We start from the raw sequence: 20,201 nt of genomic DNA, 5'->3' as shown, positions 1-20,201 counted from the left end.
ATTCTGGAAGATGTTGACTTGTTGGCATACAATGCAAAAGCCTCTTCTACAGCAAACGTTTCCAATCAAATTGCAAAATCAGGTGTTTTTCTAAAATAGTCATTTTTGTTTTATTCTGTGAACTATAAACAATATTTCTCCCAAATTATTGTTTCTATTTGCATTTATTTGAAGAAAACGGAAGAATCCGGTCAAAATAACAGAAAAGTTCATATTCACTTTTAAGCAATACAACAGCAATATTACGACCTATATTTAGGACAAGTGCAAAATGTATTTTAATGTAATAATCGGCTGTATTTTCAATATAGTTAACCATGTGTGCTCAATTCAAGTTTAGTCAATATCTGCAACTATCTGTATCAGTAACCGTCCATAGGTTGCTGTTTTGATAATTTGCTAAACAGACTTCACTCTGTGGCTGTGTAATTATTTACTACTGTATGAATGGATTTCAAGTTTAGGTGTACGTGGAGTGTCTACAGACGAACACATTTACAACAAAAAAGCCAAACACTTACAACACTTTGCAATATATATACACAATATTTATTTATAAACAGAACAAATAGGAAATGATAAACCATCACAGAATCCACAAATATTGTGGAGGCAGTGTGAACACAGTCATACAGGGAGATGATCTGTAAGAAGAGAAACATGAGTAATACATTCCTGCTGGATACAGTAAAACAGGGATTCATGATAAAACAAACATGTTTTCCGACCAACTCTGACTCGGAACCATAGAACTCTGTAGAAATCTGACTAGACGTGAAATTCTTCCTTTTTCATCTCCATACATATTCAGGCAACTTTAAAAAGTCAATCATTACAAACCAGGTTGAAAAGCCCTTACGATGACCGTAGAAGATCTGTCCATTAGCCCTAACGTCAATGCAGTTTAGTATACAATGCAAAATAATGTCGATTATTTATCATATATTGACTGCTGATCATAAAAGGATTCAGTAACACATCCTTTGGTCTGAGGTTGAATATGCTACATATTTTCTTGTCTCGCCCATGTTTAGCAAAAATATAACTGTTAGAGTCTCTGATCTCCTGCATCTTAAGAAAAATAAGTGTATGCTGTTTCATCATCAGTGCTGCCATGAATCTCCCATCATTCATCATCGCTCTCACACCGTTACAAATCCACTAGCCCAAAACCATCAAGAGGACGACCATCCTCTTGTTGCTGTATTGTGTGATGGTTTCCCAAGCAGTCTTTATCTTTCTGCCTCCATGACCATGCTGACATGCTCATTGGAGGCTTGCTGAGTTACAGCTGCTGGCCACCCCGGCGATGCGGTCTGCGTTGGCAGCTGACCCGGAGTCCATCGTCCCTGGTGTCCAGGGGTTGCCGGGGGGCTCATAGCCCAGCTGACGTGAGGCGCCGGTGACGTAGCCATAGAAGCAATAGGACTACCGTTGCCGAAGCTCTCGGAGGCTTTAAGGCGGGAAAACATGGCTAGGGCGTCTGGGAAGTTGGGGGGCGTCGCTGGTGTGTTTGCTGGCGTGCACATCTGGAGATGATAGAATCAAACTTAAACATTTGTGGGAAAGATGCGTTGCGGGTTAATTGTAAACTGGTTTCCCAAACACTCCCAGAATCTAAATGACATTAGTCGGACAGACAAAAATGCTTGGCTACACATACTGAATAAACTTCATACGTGATGCACTGACACTAATGTTGCCATGGCAACTTTTAGTCTCCCAGAGCCACAGAGATAAACAGGCAAAACAACACCTGTGACGTCTTTTCATAATTTGTGCTCATGATGTAAACAAACGATGTAATGTGGAAGATTGCTGCATTTTATCGCATATCTTATGCTGCCTTCAAGACACCTCTGGTTATTTCCGACCACAAACCCCCCAGCTAGCACATGATCGTCTCCAAGACGTCAACTAATGATCTGGAACCCATATGCAGATATGCTATATCTGGTTTATGTCAAGTCAAGTCAGCTTTATTTATATAGCGCTTTTTACAATTTTCATTGTTACAAAATTTTTCACTTTTTACAATTTTCATTGTTTGTGATTTGTTCATTGTTATGTCAATTCCAAACCACAAACATCTTACAGATGTCTATAGATGTCCGAATGACATCTGACAGCAGACGTCTCGGAGACGTATTGCAGATGAGCAAACCATGTAATGCAGATGCAGACATCAAATAGACGTATGCCAGACAGAGTGCACTATCAGAACTAGAAGTAACGTCTGGATTTGGTCAAATTAAAGTATTAAGTAACATTAAATGATGTTGCTAGTGATTTAGTAGCATTAAAACATTACAAGTATTATCAACATTTAAAAAAGTGCTGTTGCAGATGTTATTTCTAGGTTGGGAAGCATCCTAAATGCGAGGTGTCTTGAACGCAGCATTTGCCATTTTTTACAAATCAGATAAGATAGTCCTCACTAGGCTTGGGCACTTTATTTGGTAGGTGGATAACTTCTATTTATAATATGGCTCTCTTGAACAATATAAATGTCCGTTAATGTATTAAACTGGTAAGTAGCTTATTACTGAAGGATATACCATATTTGTACATGTTTTGTACTCTTTCCTGTTACTGTGAAAACTAATCCAAATGTGATTGAATTAATAATCTATCCTGATAAGGACTCTCATTGCAGTTTAGCAGAAACAGCGATAAGATTAATATTACACACACACGAGTCAGATATGGTGCTTTCCAAGGGTTAACTAAACGTGACGCTATGCATGTGACCGGTAGTGTTACTTTACTACTACTACTACTACGTAATGTCTCCAACTTAAAAAATAATATCCATGTAAACAAAACAATGTTTTGACAATAAACACATTGCACTGTAAACAAACGAGGATTTCAGGTGTTTACAGCGCGTTTCGCTCTTTATTGTTATTCGGGTGCTGTAAACAGTTCGGTGTCACAAGCGTGTTTCTCGTTTTCCTGGAATCGCCCTCCCCCACGATTTTGGACACGTTTGCAAAAACTCACCCACGAGTCCAGTTTATTCGCGTATAAACAAACCAAACATGTTTTATGGTTAACGAGAGACCACGACCGTCTCACGATATAAAGTTGTGCATTTTAAAGGACATTATTGTGAACCCTCGCAAGTAACATGCCAGGCTGTGTTTATTTTTGTCTGTCTCGTGGTTTCAACATGGCGGAAGTCACCATAAAAACACACATTGAAAATGATCAAGACAACGACCGAAACTCAAATCAAATTCTTAAAAAAGTAATCTTACCATCTTTTGGCTGTAGGGTATATTAGCTTCTTGGAAAAAGGTACTGAGGGCAGTCTACAACATCATAAAACAGCTATCAGTTGTTTGCAGTGATCAAAAACATAAACAAATACTTTTTCAACTTCCTTATTTATCCTTGATCTTTATTTGACTGAAAATGTCTGAATTCAATTCATTCTTGTTGAAATGTACACGTCCCGTGTAACGATATAGAAACATCTCTTGCGTCGAGCGTGGCAAGCATGATAGTAAACAGCATAACACGCATAATAAAAGATAAACAGTAGTAATGGTTTTATCATTCCTCTTGTTCGTGACTTTAGTTAGTTAAGTGTGTTGTCTGTGTGCCTTAACAAACATAACGTACCTCAAACTGCCAATGGGAAGCTTGTAAAAGCTGCTTTGCTTGATCCGCCGCACATCCGGCCGTGAGAACAAACTGATTGATCATAACCTGATGTCTTAGTTCGTCCATATTCAGTCGAAAAAACTACGCGATTCAGTGAGTCTTTGCAAATACGACGCATTCAAACATCAACTTGCCGATCCGAACCAACAATAATATTGCGTGAACCCGTTGTCCCGTGAGCGCCCCCTGTTGGACGACCGCGGTGGATCGGGTTTCTGGGATTTGTAGGCAGGTTTGACATCCTACGGTTTATGAAAAAAAATCATAGAATTACTTTAATAAAGCCACGGACGTCTCGCTGAAGGCTTCCGTGTTTATTTTGTCTTTGAAAGACGCGTAGTGTGTTTTGGTAAGACACTAATGCATTTCCTTCTAATTAACGTAACTTATTTTTGCAATATATTAATTTTGGATTTATATTTATTTTCTTTTACTTACTTTTAATTATAAATCAGTGTTGCGTATCTATTCTATTTATTTGTTTAGGAATTTGGTCAGTAAATAAAACATTTGTACAGAAACGAGGCGCGTTCGTTGAACTTTTACATCCGACTCAGCCATCGGCAAACGCTTGCGATCTTCTGATTGGTTAAGAACACGTCCATCTCAGCCAATCACGTACCGATATGCTACAACCCTTTAGGGGTCGCCTCGTAACAGCGATCTGTGTTTTCTTTCACATTCACAAAGAACTGTTATTATTTTCATTTCGACAAACGCCGAATGATACGGTGGCTAACGTGTACACGATCCTGCCGATTATAAGTGACTTTTGTGTACTGATGTGATTGTTCGCATCTTGTCTAATTCGTTTGTGACGGACGAAGTAACTGCTGCTTGCTAGCTAGCTTGCTAGCTAGCTAGCTAGTCAGGTAGGCAGCGATCGAGCTAAACATCACACAACGAGTGGATGAGTAATATGTGATCTGAATGACAATATAAGTGTCGATTAAACAAATGTCATGTTAATGTGAAGTTGCTGGACTTCGCGAGTTAGCAAACGTGTTCCTGTCGCTTGCTGTCATTAAGGGACTCGTTTATTGTGATCGGTCTGATTTGGAGAAAATGGGTTCAATTCTTAGTCGAAGGATTGCAGGTGTTGAGGATATCGACATCCAGGCGAATTCTGCTTATAGATATCCCCCCAAATCAGGTAAGATATTTATAATAATGTGTTATTTTATTTTGATGGTTTATGTAAAAGCAGTGTCTTAAAGGGATGGTTCACCCAAAATACAAATTCTGTCAACATTTACTCTCCCTTAGGTTGTTTCAAACCTATATAAATGTATTTGTTCTGTTAAACACGAAGAAAGAACTGAAAATTTCAAACATACTTAAAAATATCTGTGACATTATCCACTATATTGTATATTTTGTTGTCCTGTTGAACATAAAGTGAGATATCTTGAAGAATTTTCGAACACAAACAGTTCTCAGGCACCTTTGACTACCATAGTAGGAAAACTTAAATGGGAGTCGATGTCACAGAATTTCAAATTGCTAACATTCTTCTAAATATCTTTCTCTGTGTTCATCAGAATAAAGAATCATTTATACAGGTATGTATTTACATGAGGCTGCGTTAATGATGATATCATCTTTGGGTGAAATATCACTTTAAATTTCACAGGCTTAAGTTTACGTCCAGAAACATGACACTAACTGTAAACCACAACATACACATACAAAAATGAAATAAAAATGTTTCAGTAATGATGAGGTGTTGATGTAAGAGCTCGCTGAGGAATGGTTGGTTAGTCGCGATTTTCTTTCCCAAGGAAATTATTTTGCTGGCCACTTTTTCATGGGGGGAGAGAAGTTTGACACTCCTCATCCAGAGGGATATCTCTTCGGGGAAAACATGGATCTCAACTTTCTTGGCAACCGTCCGGTGCAGGTATTTACAGGAACACTAATGTTTTCTTTTCTTTTTCTGTATATTCTTTTGTTGGCTTTGTTTCGCTTCGCTTCAAGGTCTCAATGAAACGTAGTGTTTCTTTTTATCTGTACCTGCTGTAGTTTCCCTATGTTACTCCAGCGCCCCATGAGCCAGTCAAAACGTTGAGAAGTCTGGTCAACATCAGAAAAGACTCATTACGATTAGTCAGGTAAGAAAATTGACACCAAAAAAATAAAACACAGTTTGATAACTTTCAGCTTCGTTGTTGTAAAGTTCAATCACCTTTGTTGAATTTTATGCTTCATTTATTGATTGACCTTTTTGTTTTAAAATTGCGTGGTATATAGATATAAAGAGGAGGCTGACTCTCCTACTGACGAAGGAGTGAAACCGAGGGCCTTGTATGGAGTAGAGTTCACATTCGATTCAGATGCTCGAGTGGCCATAACCATCTACTGTCAGGCTTTTGAGGAGTTCTCGAATGGCATGGCATTGTAAGGACTTATGCATACAGCGAATGACTAGAATATATATATACACACACACTGCCCGTCCAAAAAGAAGTCACCACCTGGATTTAACTAAGCAAATAGGTAAGAGCCTCCCATTGGATTGGAGGTCTAGGTTCAGCATCAATACAAGATCTTGGTGAATATTAAATGCAAATCTGGATGGGAATAAATGTTGTGACATCGCAGAAGCCTATCGAAATGATGCCACGTCGAATGGGTGCCGTAATCAAAGCTAAAGGCCGTCCAACAAAATATTAAGAGTGTGAATTTATTTTTTGGACGGGCAGTGTATATACATGTATATTGTTTTAAATACTTTTTTGTAATATGTAAATAGCGTGCAGTTTGTATACTAACAGTTAATATTTCTTCTTAAGATACAGCCCTAAAAGCCCTGTACTGGTCTCTGAGACTGTGTATTACAAAAGAGGAGTTAGCCAGCAGTTTACTCTGCCATCCTTCAAGATTGATTTCTCTGAGTGGAAGGAAGAAGATGTGAGTACCATTGATCTGGTTTAGTGCTGTCACTCTCCTCTCATGGTGAAATCCCAGCTGACTTCTAATAGGCTACATTTACCTCTTGCATTAATAGTTTAGCACGTCAAGACAACTTCATGTAAAGTGTGACAAATGAATGGTGTATGGTAAATAATTTCATGAGGCTTGTTGTTGTGTTCGTAGATGAACTTTGAACTGGACAGAGGCGTCTTTCCTATGGTGATTCAGGCTGTTGTTGATGAAGGAGACGGTATGACTTCAGTTAATATAGCTTTTATGCAAAGAAATGAACATGAACACTGTCAAACATCTATTTCATACACATGCAAGATTATACCCATTGTTAGAGATAAAGACTTCTGTCAGGGGTGATGCCTATAAGTACACATCATTGGCAAAGCATGCAAACATCACTTGTTGTTCATCCTGTCTGACTGAATGTAGCTGTTATAACAGTCATCTTGTAGTTTGGCTTCAGTGTCGAATGAGGCTTTAGGTGAAAGAGTTTGTAATGGCTTCTAACCATCCCTTCCTGATAATTGTTGGTTTCATCAGAGAAAATATTAATTGTGGTAACCATAAGCCAGTTTTCTGTTACACAGCTCAATGCAAGCCTGCTTTTGCACAAGAAAGATGTGTGAAACAGACCCGAAAAACATCACCCTGACTAGACATGACACGTCAAATAATTTTAGTTATAAAGCAAAATGATTGTAAACATGAATGTTGTGATGTAACCCCACTGTTAAATTTTTTTTTTTTTAGATTGTTTGGGGCATGCGCATGTACTGCTGGCAGCTTTTGAAAGAGTGAGTTGAATTTGATTTAGAAATATATAGAAAGTGCTCAACACACAACTAATATGTGTAGTGGTTGTAGACACTATGTTGACGCTTTGTGGTTCTGATTTCATGTTTTCATCTCCAGCATGTTGATGGCAGTTTCTCAGTGAAGCCTTTGAAACAGAAACAAATAGTAAGATTTACACCCTGACTCAGTTTCAGCACTGCGCTACATGAATTATAAAGTCGATTTATGAAATAATTTTTTTTGTTCCTAAACATTTGCATTTACATTAAAGGTGGATCGTGTTAGTTACTTATTGCAGGAGATTTACGGGATTGAGAACAAAAACAATCAAGAGACAAAGGTAATGAAGATGACTTCTGTTCTTCGTTTACTTTGGGTTGGGCGACATGACTCTAATCTTAATGCGTGATGCCATCCAGGTTAATTCTATATAACAATATTTGCCTTCTCCTGAAAATTCTCTTCTAAATAAGAGTGCTGCTGTGTACACCTGTATCAATTTTCTCACCAGCCGTCTGATGATGAAAACAGTGACAACAGCAATGAGTGTGTGGTGTGTCTGTCGGATCTACGGGACACCCTGATTTTGCCCTGTAGGCACTTGTGTCTGTGTAACTCCTGCGCTGACACTCTACGCTACCAGGCCAACAACTGCCCCATCTGTCGCTTACGTACGTAACAGCTGTTTTTTAGTCCCACACTTGTGTCACCTACGAGACTTAAACAGCAAAATCAGACTTCTTTTGTCTGTATCCAGCGTTTAGGGCCCTTCTTCAGATCCGAGCTGTGAGAAGGAAACCCGGAACACTTTCTCCCGTTTCCTTCAGCCCAGTTCTGGCTCAGAGCATGGACCACGATGAGCATTCAGTACGTCACATTTCCATCTATTGTGAAACAAGGCATTTTTGTTGAGCTCCATAAATTCACCCTGCTTTTTCCCCCAGAGTTCCGACTCTGTTCCTCCTGGCTTTGAGCCCATCTCTCTCCTGGAGGCTCTGAACGGGCTCGGCGCCGTGTCCCCCGGCATCCCGTCCGCCCCCCTGTACGACGAGATCAACTTCTCTGGTAGTCTGAGCGGCGAAAGCAGACAGCTCAGTTCACCCGAGCATTCTGGAGACAGCGGAGGACAGAAGAGTAAAGTCAGCAAGTCACCGGATAGGTAAATTGCACAGCGGAGGACAGTGCCCCCTAGGTGATCAAGTGGTACTTGTAAGTCGCTTTGGATTAAAGCGTCTGCCAAATGAATAAATGTAAATGTAAGCGGTAATGCAGGCGTACTATAAATAGTTGTTCATCTCATTCTGATTTTTGATTAAAAGAATAAAGTTGAACAAAATACATTCAATAAAATGTACAAATATATTAGGCTGAATGTTAAAAATGAGGATTTCTAAAAGCTTAATGCATACACAAGAAGAATATAACAAAATAGTATTATTATTATATAATATAATAATAGCTGACTTGCATAAAGTGAGGTGCGTTGCTGCATAATCCTGACAGCCGGAGATCACAATCATGTTTCTCTCAGCACATTGACTTTTTCAGTCCATTCTGTTGACTCTACAACAGCCTGTCAGTATCTCAGGAAGCGTGCTTGTATTGAGTCACACTTCAGCTTCCTGTTTTGACAATCTCTCATCTGACTGCAGCACTCTGCGCTCGCCGTCGTCTCCCATACAAGAGGAGGATGAAGAGAAGCTGTCGGAGATGTCTGACGCACAGGCTCACATGCTGCTCTCCAGTAGCCCCGCCCCCACTGAGGTCAGCATCTCCACGTGTGTAAAACACCGTCTGCCTCACGGATGACGTGTTTCTCATGTTCTTCACTCACTTTCTCAGGGTACTGCAGGGGATGATGCTCCTGACTCTCTGTCTCCTGAAGATGGTGAGTATTAGATGCCAAAGACAAACAACAAACGATGCTAATATACACTCATGGCGTGCTGTGTACAGAAAACCGCAATCTTCAATCGTTGATTCATTTTTTCATGAATTATTAAAATATTGATGTTGGCATTTTGTGAGCCTGTGATGTACACTCCATGTTTTATTCTTGTTTGTGAATCCGTACAGAGGATCAACTGAATCTGGACGAAGAAGCCATGAATGACTGTAGCAGCGAGCACAGCAGCTTTACCAAAACTGAAAGTGATCCACCCGGAGATCTGTCCCTCCAGGGTGAGCATGTCACACTGACACCCACCTGCCCCCTAAACATGTTTTCATTCTGGTTTACAAAGGTGCCGTTGTCTTGAACGTGCTTTCACTTTTTGAACAACACTGCTCATTCTCTCTCTCTCTGGCCAGTTTCTTTACTGGTGCAGTTAACATGTTTGTTTCTGACAAACGTTCTGTTTCTGGCCCAGAGCAATTGAGCTTTTCTAACCTGTGTGCCATTTATTCCTCAACTTCCTTCCCCTGGCTTCCTGTCTTCTCTCGTGGTCTTGCTCTGGGCAGCTCTAGGTCCTGATTCCTGCTCTATTGGTTTGGAAGAGTAACTGGTATGTAAGCATCTGTGTCCCTCTCTCTCTATCTCTCTCTCTCTTTTTGCTTTTCTCATTTGTTGCCATGCAGACCTGTGCGGCAGAAATTAATGCTGTTTATTTGTAAAGCTGTTTCGTCCCATTGTGACCATATACCACTGTTACACTAGAACTGTTACAGTAGAAATTCAACCCAAACTCTTTACAATACGATATAGGAAAGTCCATCTACATTGCTTGGCAACTGTGAAGAAACCTACACATCCAAAAATACATTCTACTAAATTCTCTTTGGTGGATTTATTGTGGTATAAAAGGCAAGACGTATGGCAATATTTTTTAACATATTTCCATCATACCATTCAGCCCAGCCAGATTCTGAATAACAAATGTATAAATATTATATTTATTGGGTTGGTTAGATTCTGACATTTTAAACACAATATTTCTGTTGTTTATTGCAATCGCCAGCTTATTTTTAACTGCTGTATATGTCGTGTCCTCAGGATTGTCAGGTTCATCGGAAAGTCTGAGCACTCATAGCACTTGCTGCTCCAGTCAGCCGCTTTTGGGGGCTTCAAGCCATTTGCACATGGAGGATGAAGAACTGGATGTTTAACCACGCAGGCCCAACCGCTTCCCTGAAGCATCTGTAATCCGTAACATGAGTGACTTTGAACATCGTCTATTCTAATTCCATCGTCATTTTGCTTATTTAACATGTGACTTGGTCATATGAGTTTTCTGATGGTCTATTATGTTTCATAGACTCGTGATATTAGAGCTTTGTCTCATCACATTGCCTACTTTAGAGTAGTTCACCCAGAAATGAAATTCTGGTCATAATTTGCTCTGGAAATAACGAAATTATGACTTTTTTCAATTTTGGGTCAACTATTAAAGTGAGAGGTGGTTTGTAGTAGGTCTGATTCCTGTTATTTTGTGTATATTTTTTTTTGTTTTAAAGGATGTTGAGAGTGAACCAGGTATGATATCTTAACATATAATACATTTAATGCTGAGCTGTAATATAGAGCTTTGACCGTGCATTATATAATTACATGAAGTGATATATAACAAAGACAAAGCACATTTAAATCTGTTTCTCATCCTTTCAAGTATATCTGTAAAAGTGAAATTAAGCGTAAGGGGTGATTCAACAAATGATCATGTGATCAATTATATAGTGAATAATACAGAAATATTCTTAATGCGTTAAAATGTTTTGTAACTGTTGTCTCTAATTCTTTGTGTGCTGACTGAAGATAAACAGGCAGAAATGTAACTCCATATATATTCATTATTTAAAATGTAATATTATTAGTGATCACTCAGATACTGTAGGTTGACTTCTTGTCAGTTTTATGACCAAATATTGTGTGGTCGGTCTAACAGTGCTTTAAATGTGCTCGCCTGTCCAGCTGTTTATGCTCTTTTAAACTTAAGTCCACAAAATCCTGAAAAGTCACGGTGAGTTGTGTTTACCTCCATTTTTGAGTATATATGTCTCGTAATTTGAACTTTAAATACAATGTTTTCGTCATTTATTCATTCGGGTATTATTTAATAACAATATTGTATTGTGAATATTTTAAAGAACTGATGAGGACTCTGCGTCTGAAAAGGCAAAGATATGCTCAATGGTGCCCACTGCTGGTTCAAGAGTCACAAGATGCATGACATGTCATTGTTCTCTTGAAACATTCTGATATGCAGTGTGTCGTAGCATAATGCATAGAGGTTTATGTGCCTTTAAAGAACAAAGCAAGTGCTACAGCTTTTGCTCATAGCTGTGTGTTTTATTGGCTGTTACTCTTTTAATCTGTCAACACATAGGCATTTGAAGTGAGTCTGTTTTATTTGTTATTTACATTTTGAAGAGTACATATTAGCTTAACTCTGTTGCTTTTATTGAAAATTGATGCAAATAAACTTTGTAATGTTATTTGACATGTTCTTAGTAACACATTGATTTAATACTTTATGTCTGTTAACACGAAGTTGCTCTGTAAATGTATTTATTGTATAAGGGCCGAGTACCATTATTACTGGTGATGTATACATCTACATAACAAAAGGTATGATTTGTCACAGCTTTGAAACATGCAGAAAATGTTTCATTTTAATATTTAGTTTTTTTCATGAAAATTAAAATGCTTAACTTTTGAAAGTTTATGCAATTTTTTATACAGCCTGTGTGTAGTTAGTGTTATTTTGGAACTCATTGGAATGTATTTTACATGCTCAGTTTAGTCACCATTCATTTTTTTTGTAATTTACCTGAAATATTGGCTTATTCTTTGAAAGGTTGGAGGATCTCTCCCCAGGTAAATAGAACAACACAGTCTTTTCTAGAATGTAGGCTTTTTACATTTTAGAGGTAATAAATGTATTCATTGCAATTGTCTTAAACGGCTAAATGATCTAACAAAAATTTGACATTTGGAAAAAGCTGAAAGTGATGATAATGTCAAGCAAAGCATTGCATTATATAAGCATAATCTTTTTTCCAGGACTTCTCATCCATAGATAAATGCTAGAATAAAAATGCAGGCCTACTGTTTAAATGTTAAGGAACAATGGAGTCAGATATTTCTCATGGTCTTACAAATCTTTTGATCTGAAGGCTTCTGCTTAAATGTCTAAAATTACTTTAATGTTTGAGCAACTATATTTTTGTCAACTAATAGATTATTAAATTGAAAAACTAAAATGTTATTTAATACAGACATTTCTATGACTTAGACTGAAAAATTAAAGTAGCCAATAAAAGCACAGCACAGATTGAAATGGTTTAAAAAGCATACCAGGGTGAGACCTCAAGACATTTGCTTTTAAAATGCCAGGATTTTTTAAATACAAATTCTAAGCAAAGAGTGAACTTTTTTGATTTTAGATTTCAACATATTTGGCTTTCTTCTATTTAAAACCAAACCAGTGAGACATTTTTCTAAATATCTTCCACAGAAAATTGAGTCACATACAGGTTTAAATGACATGAACATGAATAAATGATGTCAGAATTTGTATTTTGGGGTGAACTATCCACTTTACAATGCTTGGCCAAGTAACCTGAAGTAAATAACAGTCTTGCAACAGATCAATGAAACTACACTGAGTCTGCTGAAGCTCAAATCATCTTGAATAAAAGAAACATCTGAAGAAACAGACATTTACACCTTTTTAGGGAGCTTCACATATGACTCATCAGGGTTATGCCAGAACAATAAGCCCTAGTTATTTATATCCTTTAATGACATTGTTGCAAAAATGAACACATTATTAACAATATTTTTAAAACATCAGGCACAACTTGATATGGGAGGTGAATATTAAAAATTAAACAAAAAAAACAAAAATGATGTCATAATTTTGTCACCCTCTTGTCATTCCAAACCCGTATGACTTTATTTCTTCATCCAAACACAAAATAGGAGATATTTCGCGTCCATACAATAGAAGTCAAACGGGGTCCAAACTTGTTTGGTTCTCACCATTCTTCAAAATACCTTCTTTTGTGTTCATGCAGGTTTAGAATGACATAAGAGTGAGTAAATGATGCAATATGTTCACTTTAGGGTGAACTATCCCTTTAAGGACAAAAGGCAAGTGTCAAACATTTAATTAGACGTCTATCTAAACCTCTTAGTGGTGGGAAAATCTGCTGTAGATCTGTCCAGACAAATCTCTGTCAAGCCCACTTGTTTACTCCATCAGCAGACAAAACAAAGATTTATCCTATAATATGAAAACATAGAAAATGCATTATTTGTTGAATAACATGGTAACCGTCTAAACAAGAGTTTCTAACTGTTAAGATGCTCACACAATGACATAAAAGCTCTTTTGGCTGAATGACTTTAACATCTCGAGGACCTTTCTATTACACAAAAGGTTCTTTGTAGTGTTAAACGTTTTGTCAGACATAAATAAATGCTTCTTTAGGGAATCCAACATGGTTGAGGCAACATTTATTTTAGTGTAATGTGGGTGAATGACAACCAGTGCTGTTCACATCACATTTCATTCGATCAATCATCTTCTCACCCATTTCACTCTATCTTTAGTTCTCTGTGTCCTTATTTGCCTTTTAAAGCACTGGTTTGTTATATTTGTTAATTCTTATTATGTAATGGATCTATCGGGGCTGGAGTAAACACAACACATCTTGATTTGGCTGTGAGTGTTTCGAACAATCTTCAGTGCGAGTAGGCTATTATTAGCACACCGTTTCTGAGAACTCTATCAGCTTCACCTGGCACGTGCGTACACCCCAATCCCGCTTGAGACGGGACGCTTCAGGAGACCAGGGGAGGGCCTTAATCATAGTGGGAGGAGTAGTAGGAGGTAGGCTTCAGGAGGAGGTGAGGTGATGTTCAGAGGTGTGGATTGGACAGATCAGAACAGTGAAGACAGCAGGTGCACAAATCTCTTAATGGAAAGACAAAGTTTAAAGTGAGGTAAATCTGTCAGAGGGTCCCACAGCAGTAAAGAGAGAGCGAGACTGCATTATATGCAATAAGAACTGTGAAAATATTCTGATATCCAGAGCAGAAGACAGAAGGAGTGTGTGTGTTGAAATGACGGCACCGCAGGTCAGCTCACCTTTCCTGAAGCCTTTCTTTCAGAAGACCGCATTGAACGTTGCCAGCCATCAGCGTCAGCGACGACACACTTTACCTGCCAGTGAATTCCGCAACCTCACCCCACAGGACGCCATCAGCGTGTTTGAGATCGAGAGGGAGGGTAAGTTGTTCATATTAAGGACTTTAAATGCCATTGTCTGTGTATGGGAATAAGAAATGATTTAGACAAACAGTGCTTTTGAGCTATATGTTTTATATCCGAGTGTATCAGAAAATTCTATGGGTTTGTGTTGAAAGGCCAGCGCTGTTAAATTCAGGTTAAGCCGCTCTAGCTGCTGGACTTTGCGCACTTGATCCATGTTGGCACGATTTTTACGGAAATTCTGACGCTTGCGTTTAAGTCCAATTGCATTTAACTTATTGGTTTAACTTTGTGAGCAACACGTCATTCAGAAATTCTTCAAAATATCTTATAGAGCTATAGATAGAGTGCCCTACACTATTATTGTCACCCTTTAAATATGAGCAAAGAAGGCTGTAAACATAATCTGTATTGTTTCTCCTTTTGATCTTTTATTCTGCAAAAAACTACAATGTTCCAACATTTTATTAAAGTAAAAATATCACATTATAATCTTTTCTCTTATACACCCTGGTCACAATTATTGGCACCCTTAGAAATTCCTATGATTAAAACATCTCACAAGTATATTGATGTTTACATTTTCATGATGTTGTCCAGTCATGACTTCTTGAAGGACAGGAAAAGAATTATTAGGAACACAAAGCCCAAACCCCCTTAATCATTTATCACAATGGATAAAACCAGAGAATATAGTTCTGTTGAGCACAAACTACAAAGTGGCTTCAAGGAAATCAATAAACAAATCTCATTTCCAACATCAGGGCAATGATCAAGAAGCTTTAATGGACGGGGATGTTGAAATCAGCTTAAAACAGGATGAGTGTCTATATTTGAGTGTCTTTGTGGCCAAAGACTCTTCAAAGAACACAGATGAAATATTGCAGTAATCAGTTGAATTTTGGGGTCAGAAAGCACTTAATATAGTATCATGTTTTATATCAAATACCAACAAATAAAAACCTGACCTGATCTTCCATCTGCACACCGGTTCAAAATAAACATCAAAATCAACAAAGATCCTGCAGCCGCCACAGTTCCCTCATCTGAACACTATAGAATATGAGAGGGATGAACTGAAGATAAGAGAGCACCAACATTTGAAGGATTTTAAATTATTCTGTATGAAGAAATGGACTCAGATGACTTGCCATATGTTCTCAAACCTCCTCAGACATAAAAGAAAAGATTCAGGGCTGTTTTTCATGCAAATGGAGGTTGTAGTTTTGAATACAAGCGTGCCAATAATTGTGACCGGGTGTGTTAGAGATTTGTTTTTCTTAATGTAAAATATTCTCCCAATTTCAAATTATTTTCTTTGATGAAATGTTGAAATATTTTGAAATCAAAATAGAAACAAAGCGGATTTCACAGCCTTTTAGGCTCATATTTACCAAGGGTGCCAATAATAGTGGAGGGCACTGTATATTATCTCAAATATTATATACAAACAAATGAAATACATATTATATATATATATTATTATAAATATTCTAGTTATATACAATAAATAAACTATTTATATTTTATAAATACAAATAATGTTATATTTAGCATACATTTGCATACATACATTGTTGTTATTATTATTTATGGCGAGAGCAATTCTTTTTGAGGAAATTACTTTTATAATTTTAGATTTGGACAATTTGTCACTATTGGAAAAACTTCAACTAAAAGTATAAAAACAAAAGTGAACTCTAAGTACTCCCGAATAGAGTAGACGTCAATTGAGGCCAGTGTTGTTTGGATACCAGCATTCTTCAAAATGTTGTATACAGGTATTATAGATATACTATCTAATATATTAGTAAATAAAGAAGAAATAAAGTTATACATTTATTAAGGAGCTGTCTAAATTATTATTATTATTATTAATACTAAAAGACAAGGGCAATATTTTTCAGCAAATCACTTTTATAATTTATACATAAAAACATAAATTAAAAGTAAATAGCACTATATAATTATGTATATAATGTAATAATTTTATGATATTATCATGTTTTTATTGAGTTAGTTGGCTGTAGATTACATATATATATATATATATATATATATATATATATATATATATGAGTTATTATTACTTAATCAAAACAGCCTAACTGCAGTTTGATTGATATTGCTTGGATTGCACAAAAACATGAATTTTTTTATGTTTTACAAATGAACTCTTCACTTTTTAAAGTAAAAACCATAAAAGTACTCCCAAATTCTATAGCGGTCAAAGTGATTGATGTGATGAACCCTTTCCTGATCTGCTTATAATCTTTTGTTTGTGCTCTCATGTCTCTCCAGCTTTTATCTCAGTATCTGGAGAATGTCCACTCACGCTTGATGAAGTGCTCGGCTTTCTGGGCCAGTGTCCTGAGCTCTCTATGGGATGGTTTGAAGAGGGCCAGCTGGTGGCCTTCATCATTGGATCTGGCTGGGGCAAAGAGAAACTAGAACAAGTGAGAAACAATTTGTAAACAAATACATGTCATATTTATATCACATCCTAACCAAAGCATTTAGCAGATGTCTTGCATATCACACTACAGTAGTGTTTTACAGTCTCTCGTTTTCCATGATCTGATCTAGGGAGCCTTGACCATGCACGTCCCTGATGCTCCTACGGTACATATCCACGTTTTGTCAGCGCATCGCCATTGTCGACAGCAGGGCAAGGGCTCCGTCTTACTCTGGCGTTATCTACAATACCTGCGCTGTCTCCCGGGTCTGCGCAGGGCCCTGCTGGTCTGCGAGGAGTTCCTGGTGCCCTTCTACCGGAAAGCCGGCTTTAAAGAAAAAGGTCCTTCTGCCATCACTGTGGGGGCATTGACCTTTACAGAGATGGAGTACCAACTTGGAGGTCAAGCCTATGCACGACGGAACAGCGGATGCTAGATTCTTTAGTCGAAGGCACGTCGCAACTAAAAAAGGACACTGCTTTCAGCAACCACAGGCTCAGAGATTTACACATAGACGAGGACTCAATGTTCTGCGATCACCCGAGCAAAGAACTGAGACTTACCTATGCACTTATTTAAAGAAGCATTAACTATCTGGCTACACAAATGCTGTAAAGCGCACTGATTTGTTGTGTGCTTCACAGATGTTCAGAGCCAGAAGAAAGAGTTCCAATGCAGTTTTGGAAGTATGAATGACCATCATATTTATCAAAAACCATTGCTTTGATTAATTGTTCAAAATAAAACCAACAATTCTCCACGAAGAAATGCAACCGTCCAAAAAGGAACCTTGTGTCTTTTGTAAGACAATGTAAAAAATGAATTAAAAATGTCATCAAATAATTTTATTTTTTTACTTTAAGAACCCTTGAATAGTTAGTGGAATCTGTGAAATGTCTCATGTTATCTACATAATACATTACTGCACATGTGTTTTGGAACGCAAATTAAAAACAGTTTCATGCAAACTTACATTTCAACATCTATAAACGTTCTCTGTGACATTAGTGATTATATAATCATGTATAATGTACTAATATCAATAAAAATCTATCTCGATATAAAGCTATATTATTTATTGTGAAGTTTAATAGCACAGAACCGAGAAGGCTTTCCGTTCTGTATGCAAGTTTATATAACTCTTGTGTATATATCATTTATTATATCATCATGTTACTTTGTTCCAAAAGGTTAGAAAAGAAAACACAAACTTCAGAGGTGCAGGTTGTTTTTAGTTGTATTTTGTAACAAGTGAGTAAATTGGGTAGCTAAAACACTACCTGTTCATAAACATACATTACTCCATTTGAAGTAACACAAAGAAAAGAATATCATTTGAGTGCTCGACGTGTAACGAAAATATGGCAGTAGTAGGTACATTTATCAAGGCACCAAAGGTACAGATTTTTCGTCCCTGGATTCTGAGGTCGACCCCTGACATGCTAAAACATATAAAGTACAACGGTCAAATCTCAAATCATACTCTATGCTCTCCATTTGGTGTAGCAGTGCTTTTATTTCAACACCGTCTTTGTGAGACTGTAGTGTGCAGATGTTTTTTGGGGCGAAGGCGACACTGGTTTCGTATTATCATCAGACACCCCGATCAACAGACTACATAAAACTTTGGGGTGCATTAAAAATCACGTTGATTCTCTTATAATGGTCAAAGTGGCATTCCGACTCGAGTAAAAAAACACAACGACACAGGCATACTGTCCAAGTTCACAGAAATGGGAAGAGACGAAGTGCATGGGATTGGCAGAGATGCATGTCTCTCTGTCCCGAAGCCCCGCCCCTCTTCCCTGCATCTCCCTCAATGGAGGTGCGCGTTGAGGTCGTACTTCTCACAGAACTTGTCGGTGAAAGGAATGCAGGTGAGCAGCTCGCACCAGTCGCACTTGATGGGATAGACGTAGAAGAGCACCACGAGGCCGGCGAACAGGCCCATGAACACCACCAGGAACATGATGATCTGGCAGCGTTTGCGGTACATGTCCAGGCGGCCGAAGCTGATGTAGGGCAGGAAGGTGAATGAGAGGAAGAAGCCCGAGATAAATCCGCTGATGTGGGCGAAATTATCGATCCAGGGCAGCAAGCCGAAGGCGAACAGAAAGAGCACCACGCACAGTAGCTTAGTGAAGGCTCGCCAAGGCTGAGCCAAGATCTGCCAACTCTGAATCAACTCCACAAAAAGACATGCCAGGATACCAAACTGAGAGCCCGCTGGACCCACCTGAAGAGAGATAGAGAGGTTAGCACAATAGGGGTAAGAGCAAATGTACAGCACAGACACAATCTTATTTGATCTTTTATGACTAGATACAACTATTTTCTAATATAACAGCGTAAAAGCAGCCTGTTTTAAACATAAGCTGTTGAATTTGATATTCAAATAAACTGTAGCAAGTGACCTATTTGTCAGATATGGTGACCCATACCCGAAATGTGACCTCTGCATTTAACGCATCCAGTGAGGAGTGAACACACATACACCCTGAGCAGTGGCCAGCTATCACTGCAGCGCCCGGGGAGCAAGTGGGTAGAGGTGCCTTGCTCAAGGGCACCTCAGTCGCTACCCGCTGGCACTGAGAATCGAACCGGCGACCTTCTGGTCACGAGTCGGACTTTCTAACAACTGCCCCCTAAAAATGTGTAAATAATTAAAGATACAATCCGTATTAAATCCGTAAAATTACTTTGCATACTTTACATGATCTGAAGTCAAACTGACATTTCCTACAAAATCATACCCCACAGCTCCACCAATGATAAATCTTGCAAATTGTACGGTTACGATATAAGAAGTTGCGGGGGAAAGTTTGAAACTATAATTCAACACATATCAATTTAGTGTTTAAGTTTACACACATAATTTTAAGTTTCTCAATTTCTCAATTTTTAGTATTATAATTTTGTTTACTGCATTTGTCTAGCGCAACTATTCTACTTTTAGGAAGGTTTTGATTACTAAGATTTTTCCTAACTACAAACTACAAACCAAAATTAAATCAAGGACAACATTTTCTTTAAAATCTTTAAATAAACCGAAAATCAAAAGCTTATACAATATTTAGTTTGACCTCTTGAAGTTGACCAACAAAGGTTGAGCTCTTTAAGTTTCAAGCATTATTTTGGA

At 37.9% G+C, this 20,201-nt stretch overlaps 4 protein-coding genes across 12 annotated transcripts in view; 2 read left to right on the top strand and 2 right to left on the bottom strand.

Annotated features, from left to right (window-relative positions):
- Positions 1–529: 529 nt before the first annotated feature.
- ubald1b (UBA-like domain containing 1b) lies at positions 530–3,844 on the bottom strand. The gene is made up of 3 exons (XM_079456251.1): positions 3,628–3,844; positions 3,261–3,314; positions 530–1,529 (listed from the first exon to the last, which is right to left on the bottom strand). Exons 1-3 carry the CDS (start codon positions 3,733–3,735, stop codon positions 1,233–1,235), a joined length of 459 nt encoding a protein of 152 aa, XP_079312377.1. The 5' UTR covers positions 3,736–3,844; the 3' UTR covers positions 530–1,232.
- A 433-nt stretch (positions 3,845–4,277) lies between these two features.
- On the top strand, positions 4,278–12,068 carry mgrn1b (mahogunin, ring finger 1b). 4 transcript variants are annotated; one of them, XM_079456002.1, is made up of 18 exons: positions 4,286–4,541; positions 4,699–4,822; positions 5,451–5,569; positions 5,692–5,780; positions 5,920–6,066; positions 6,462–6,579; positions 6,766–6,832; positions 7,348–7,391; positions 7,510–7,557; positions 7,664–7,732; positions 7,904–8,063; positions 8,150–8,259; positions 8,337–8,551; positions 9,045–9,156; positions 9,235–9,280; positions 9,469–9,573; positions 9,853–9,896; positions 10,385–12,052. In XM_079456002.1, the coding sequence occupies exons 2-17, from the start codon at positions 4,735–4,737 to the stop codon at positions 9,891–9,893; spliced, it is 1,578 nt and encodes a 525-aa protein (XP_079312128.1). In that variant the 5' UTR covers positions 4,286–4,541; positions 4,699–4,734; the 3' UTR covers positions 9,894–9,896; positions 10,385–12,052. The 4 variants fall into 4 exon arrangements, with proteins under 4 accessions (XP_079312129.1, XP_079312128.1, XP_079312127.1 ...); XM_079456003.1 differs by having other exon boundaries at positions 4,278–4,822; XM_079456001.1 differs by lacking the exon at positions 9,853–9,896 and having other exon boundaries at positions 10,385–12,068.
- Positions 12,069–14,256: 2,188 nt separating this feature from the next.
- Positions 14,257–18,130, top strand: aanat2 (arylalkylamine N-acetyltransferase 2). The gene is made up of 4 exons (XM_079457088.1): positions 14,257–14,338; positions 14,428–14,624; positions 16,908–17,062; positions 17,193–18,130. Exons 2-4 carry the CDS (start codon positions 14,459–14,461, stop codon positions 17,496–17,498), a joined length of 627 nt encoding a protein of 208 aa, XP_079313214.1. The 5' UTR covers positions 14,257–14,338; positions 14,428–14,458; the 3' UTR covers positions 17,499–18,130.
- Positions 17,888–20,201, bottom strand: part of rhbdf1a (rhomboid 5 homolog 1a) — a 41,130-nt gene continuing 38,816 nt past the window's right edge. For 5 of the 6 annotated variants that reach the window (XM_079457078.1, XM_079457081.1, XM_079457079.1 and 2 more), the window contains one exon: positions 17,888–19,298. In XM_079457078.1, the coding sequence (XP_079313204.1) occupies positions 18,879–19,298 (420 nt within the window). In that variant the 3' untranslated portion in view covers positions 17,888–18,878. Of the gene's footprint in view, positions 19,299–19,503; positions 19,708–20,201 lie in introns of those variants that run through there. The other variant, XM_079457082.1, reaches the window with a different exon arrangement.

Source organism: Barbatula barbatula, assembly GCF_947034865.1.
Source record: "Barbatula barbatula genome assembly, chromosome: 5".
NCBI classification, from domain to species: Eukaryota; Metazoa; Chordata; class Actinopteri; order Cypriniformes; family Nemacheilidae; genus Barbatula; species Barbatula barbatula.
This window is presented reverse-complemented; position numbering and strand designations above follow the sequence as displayed.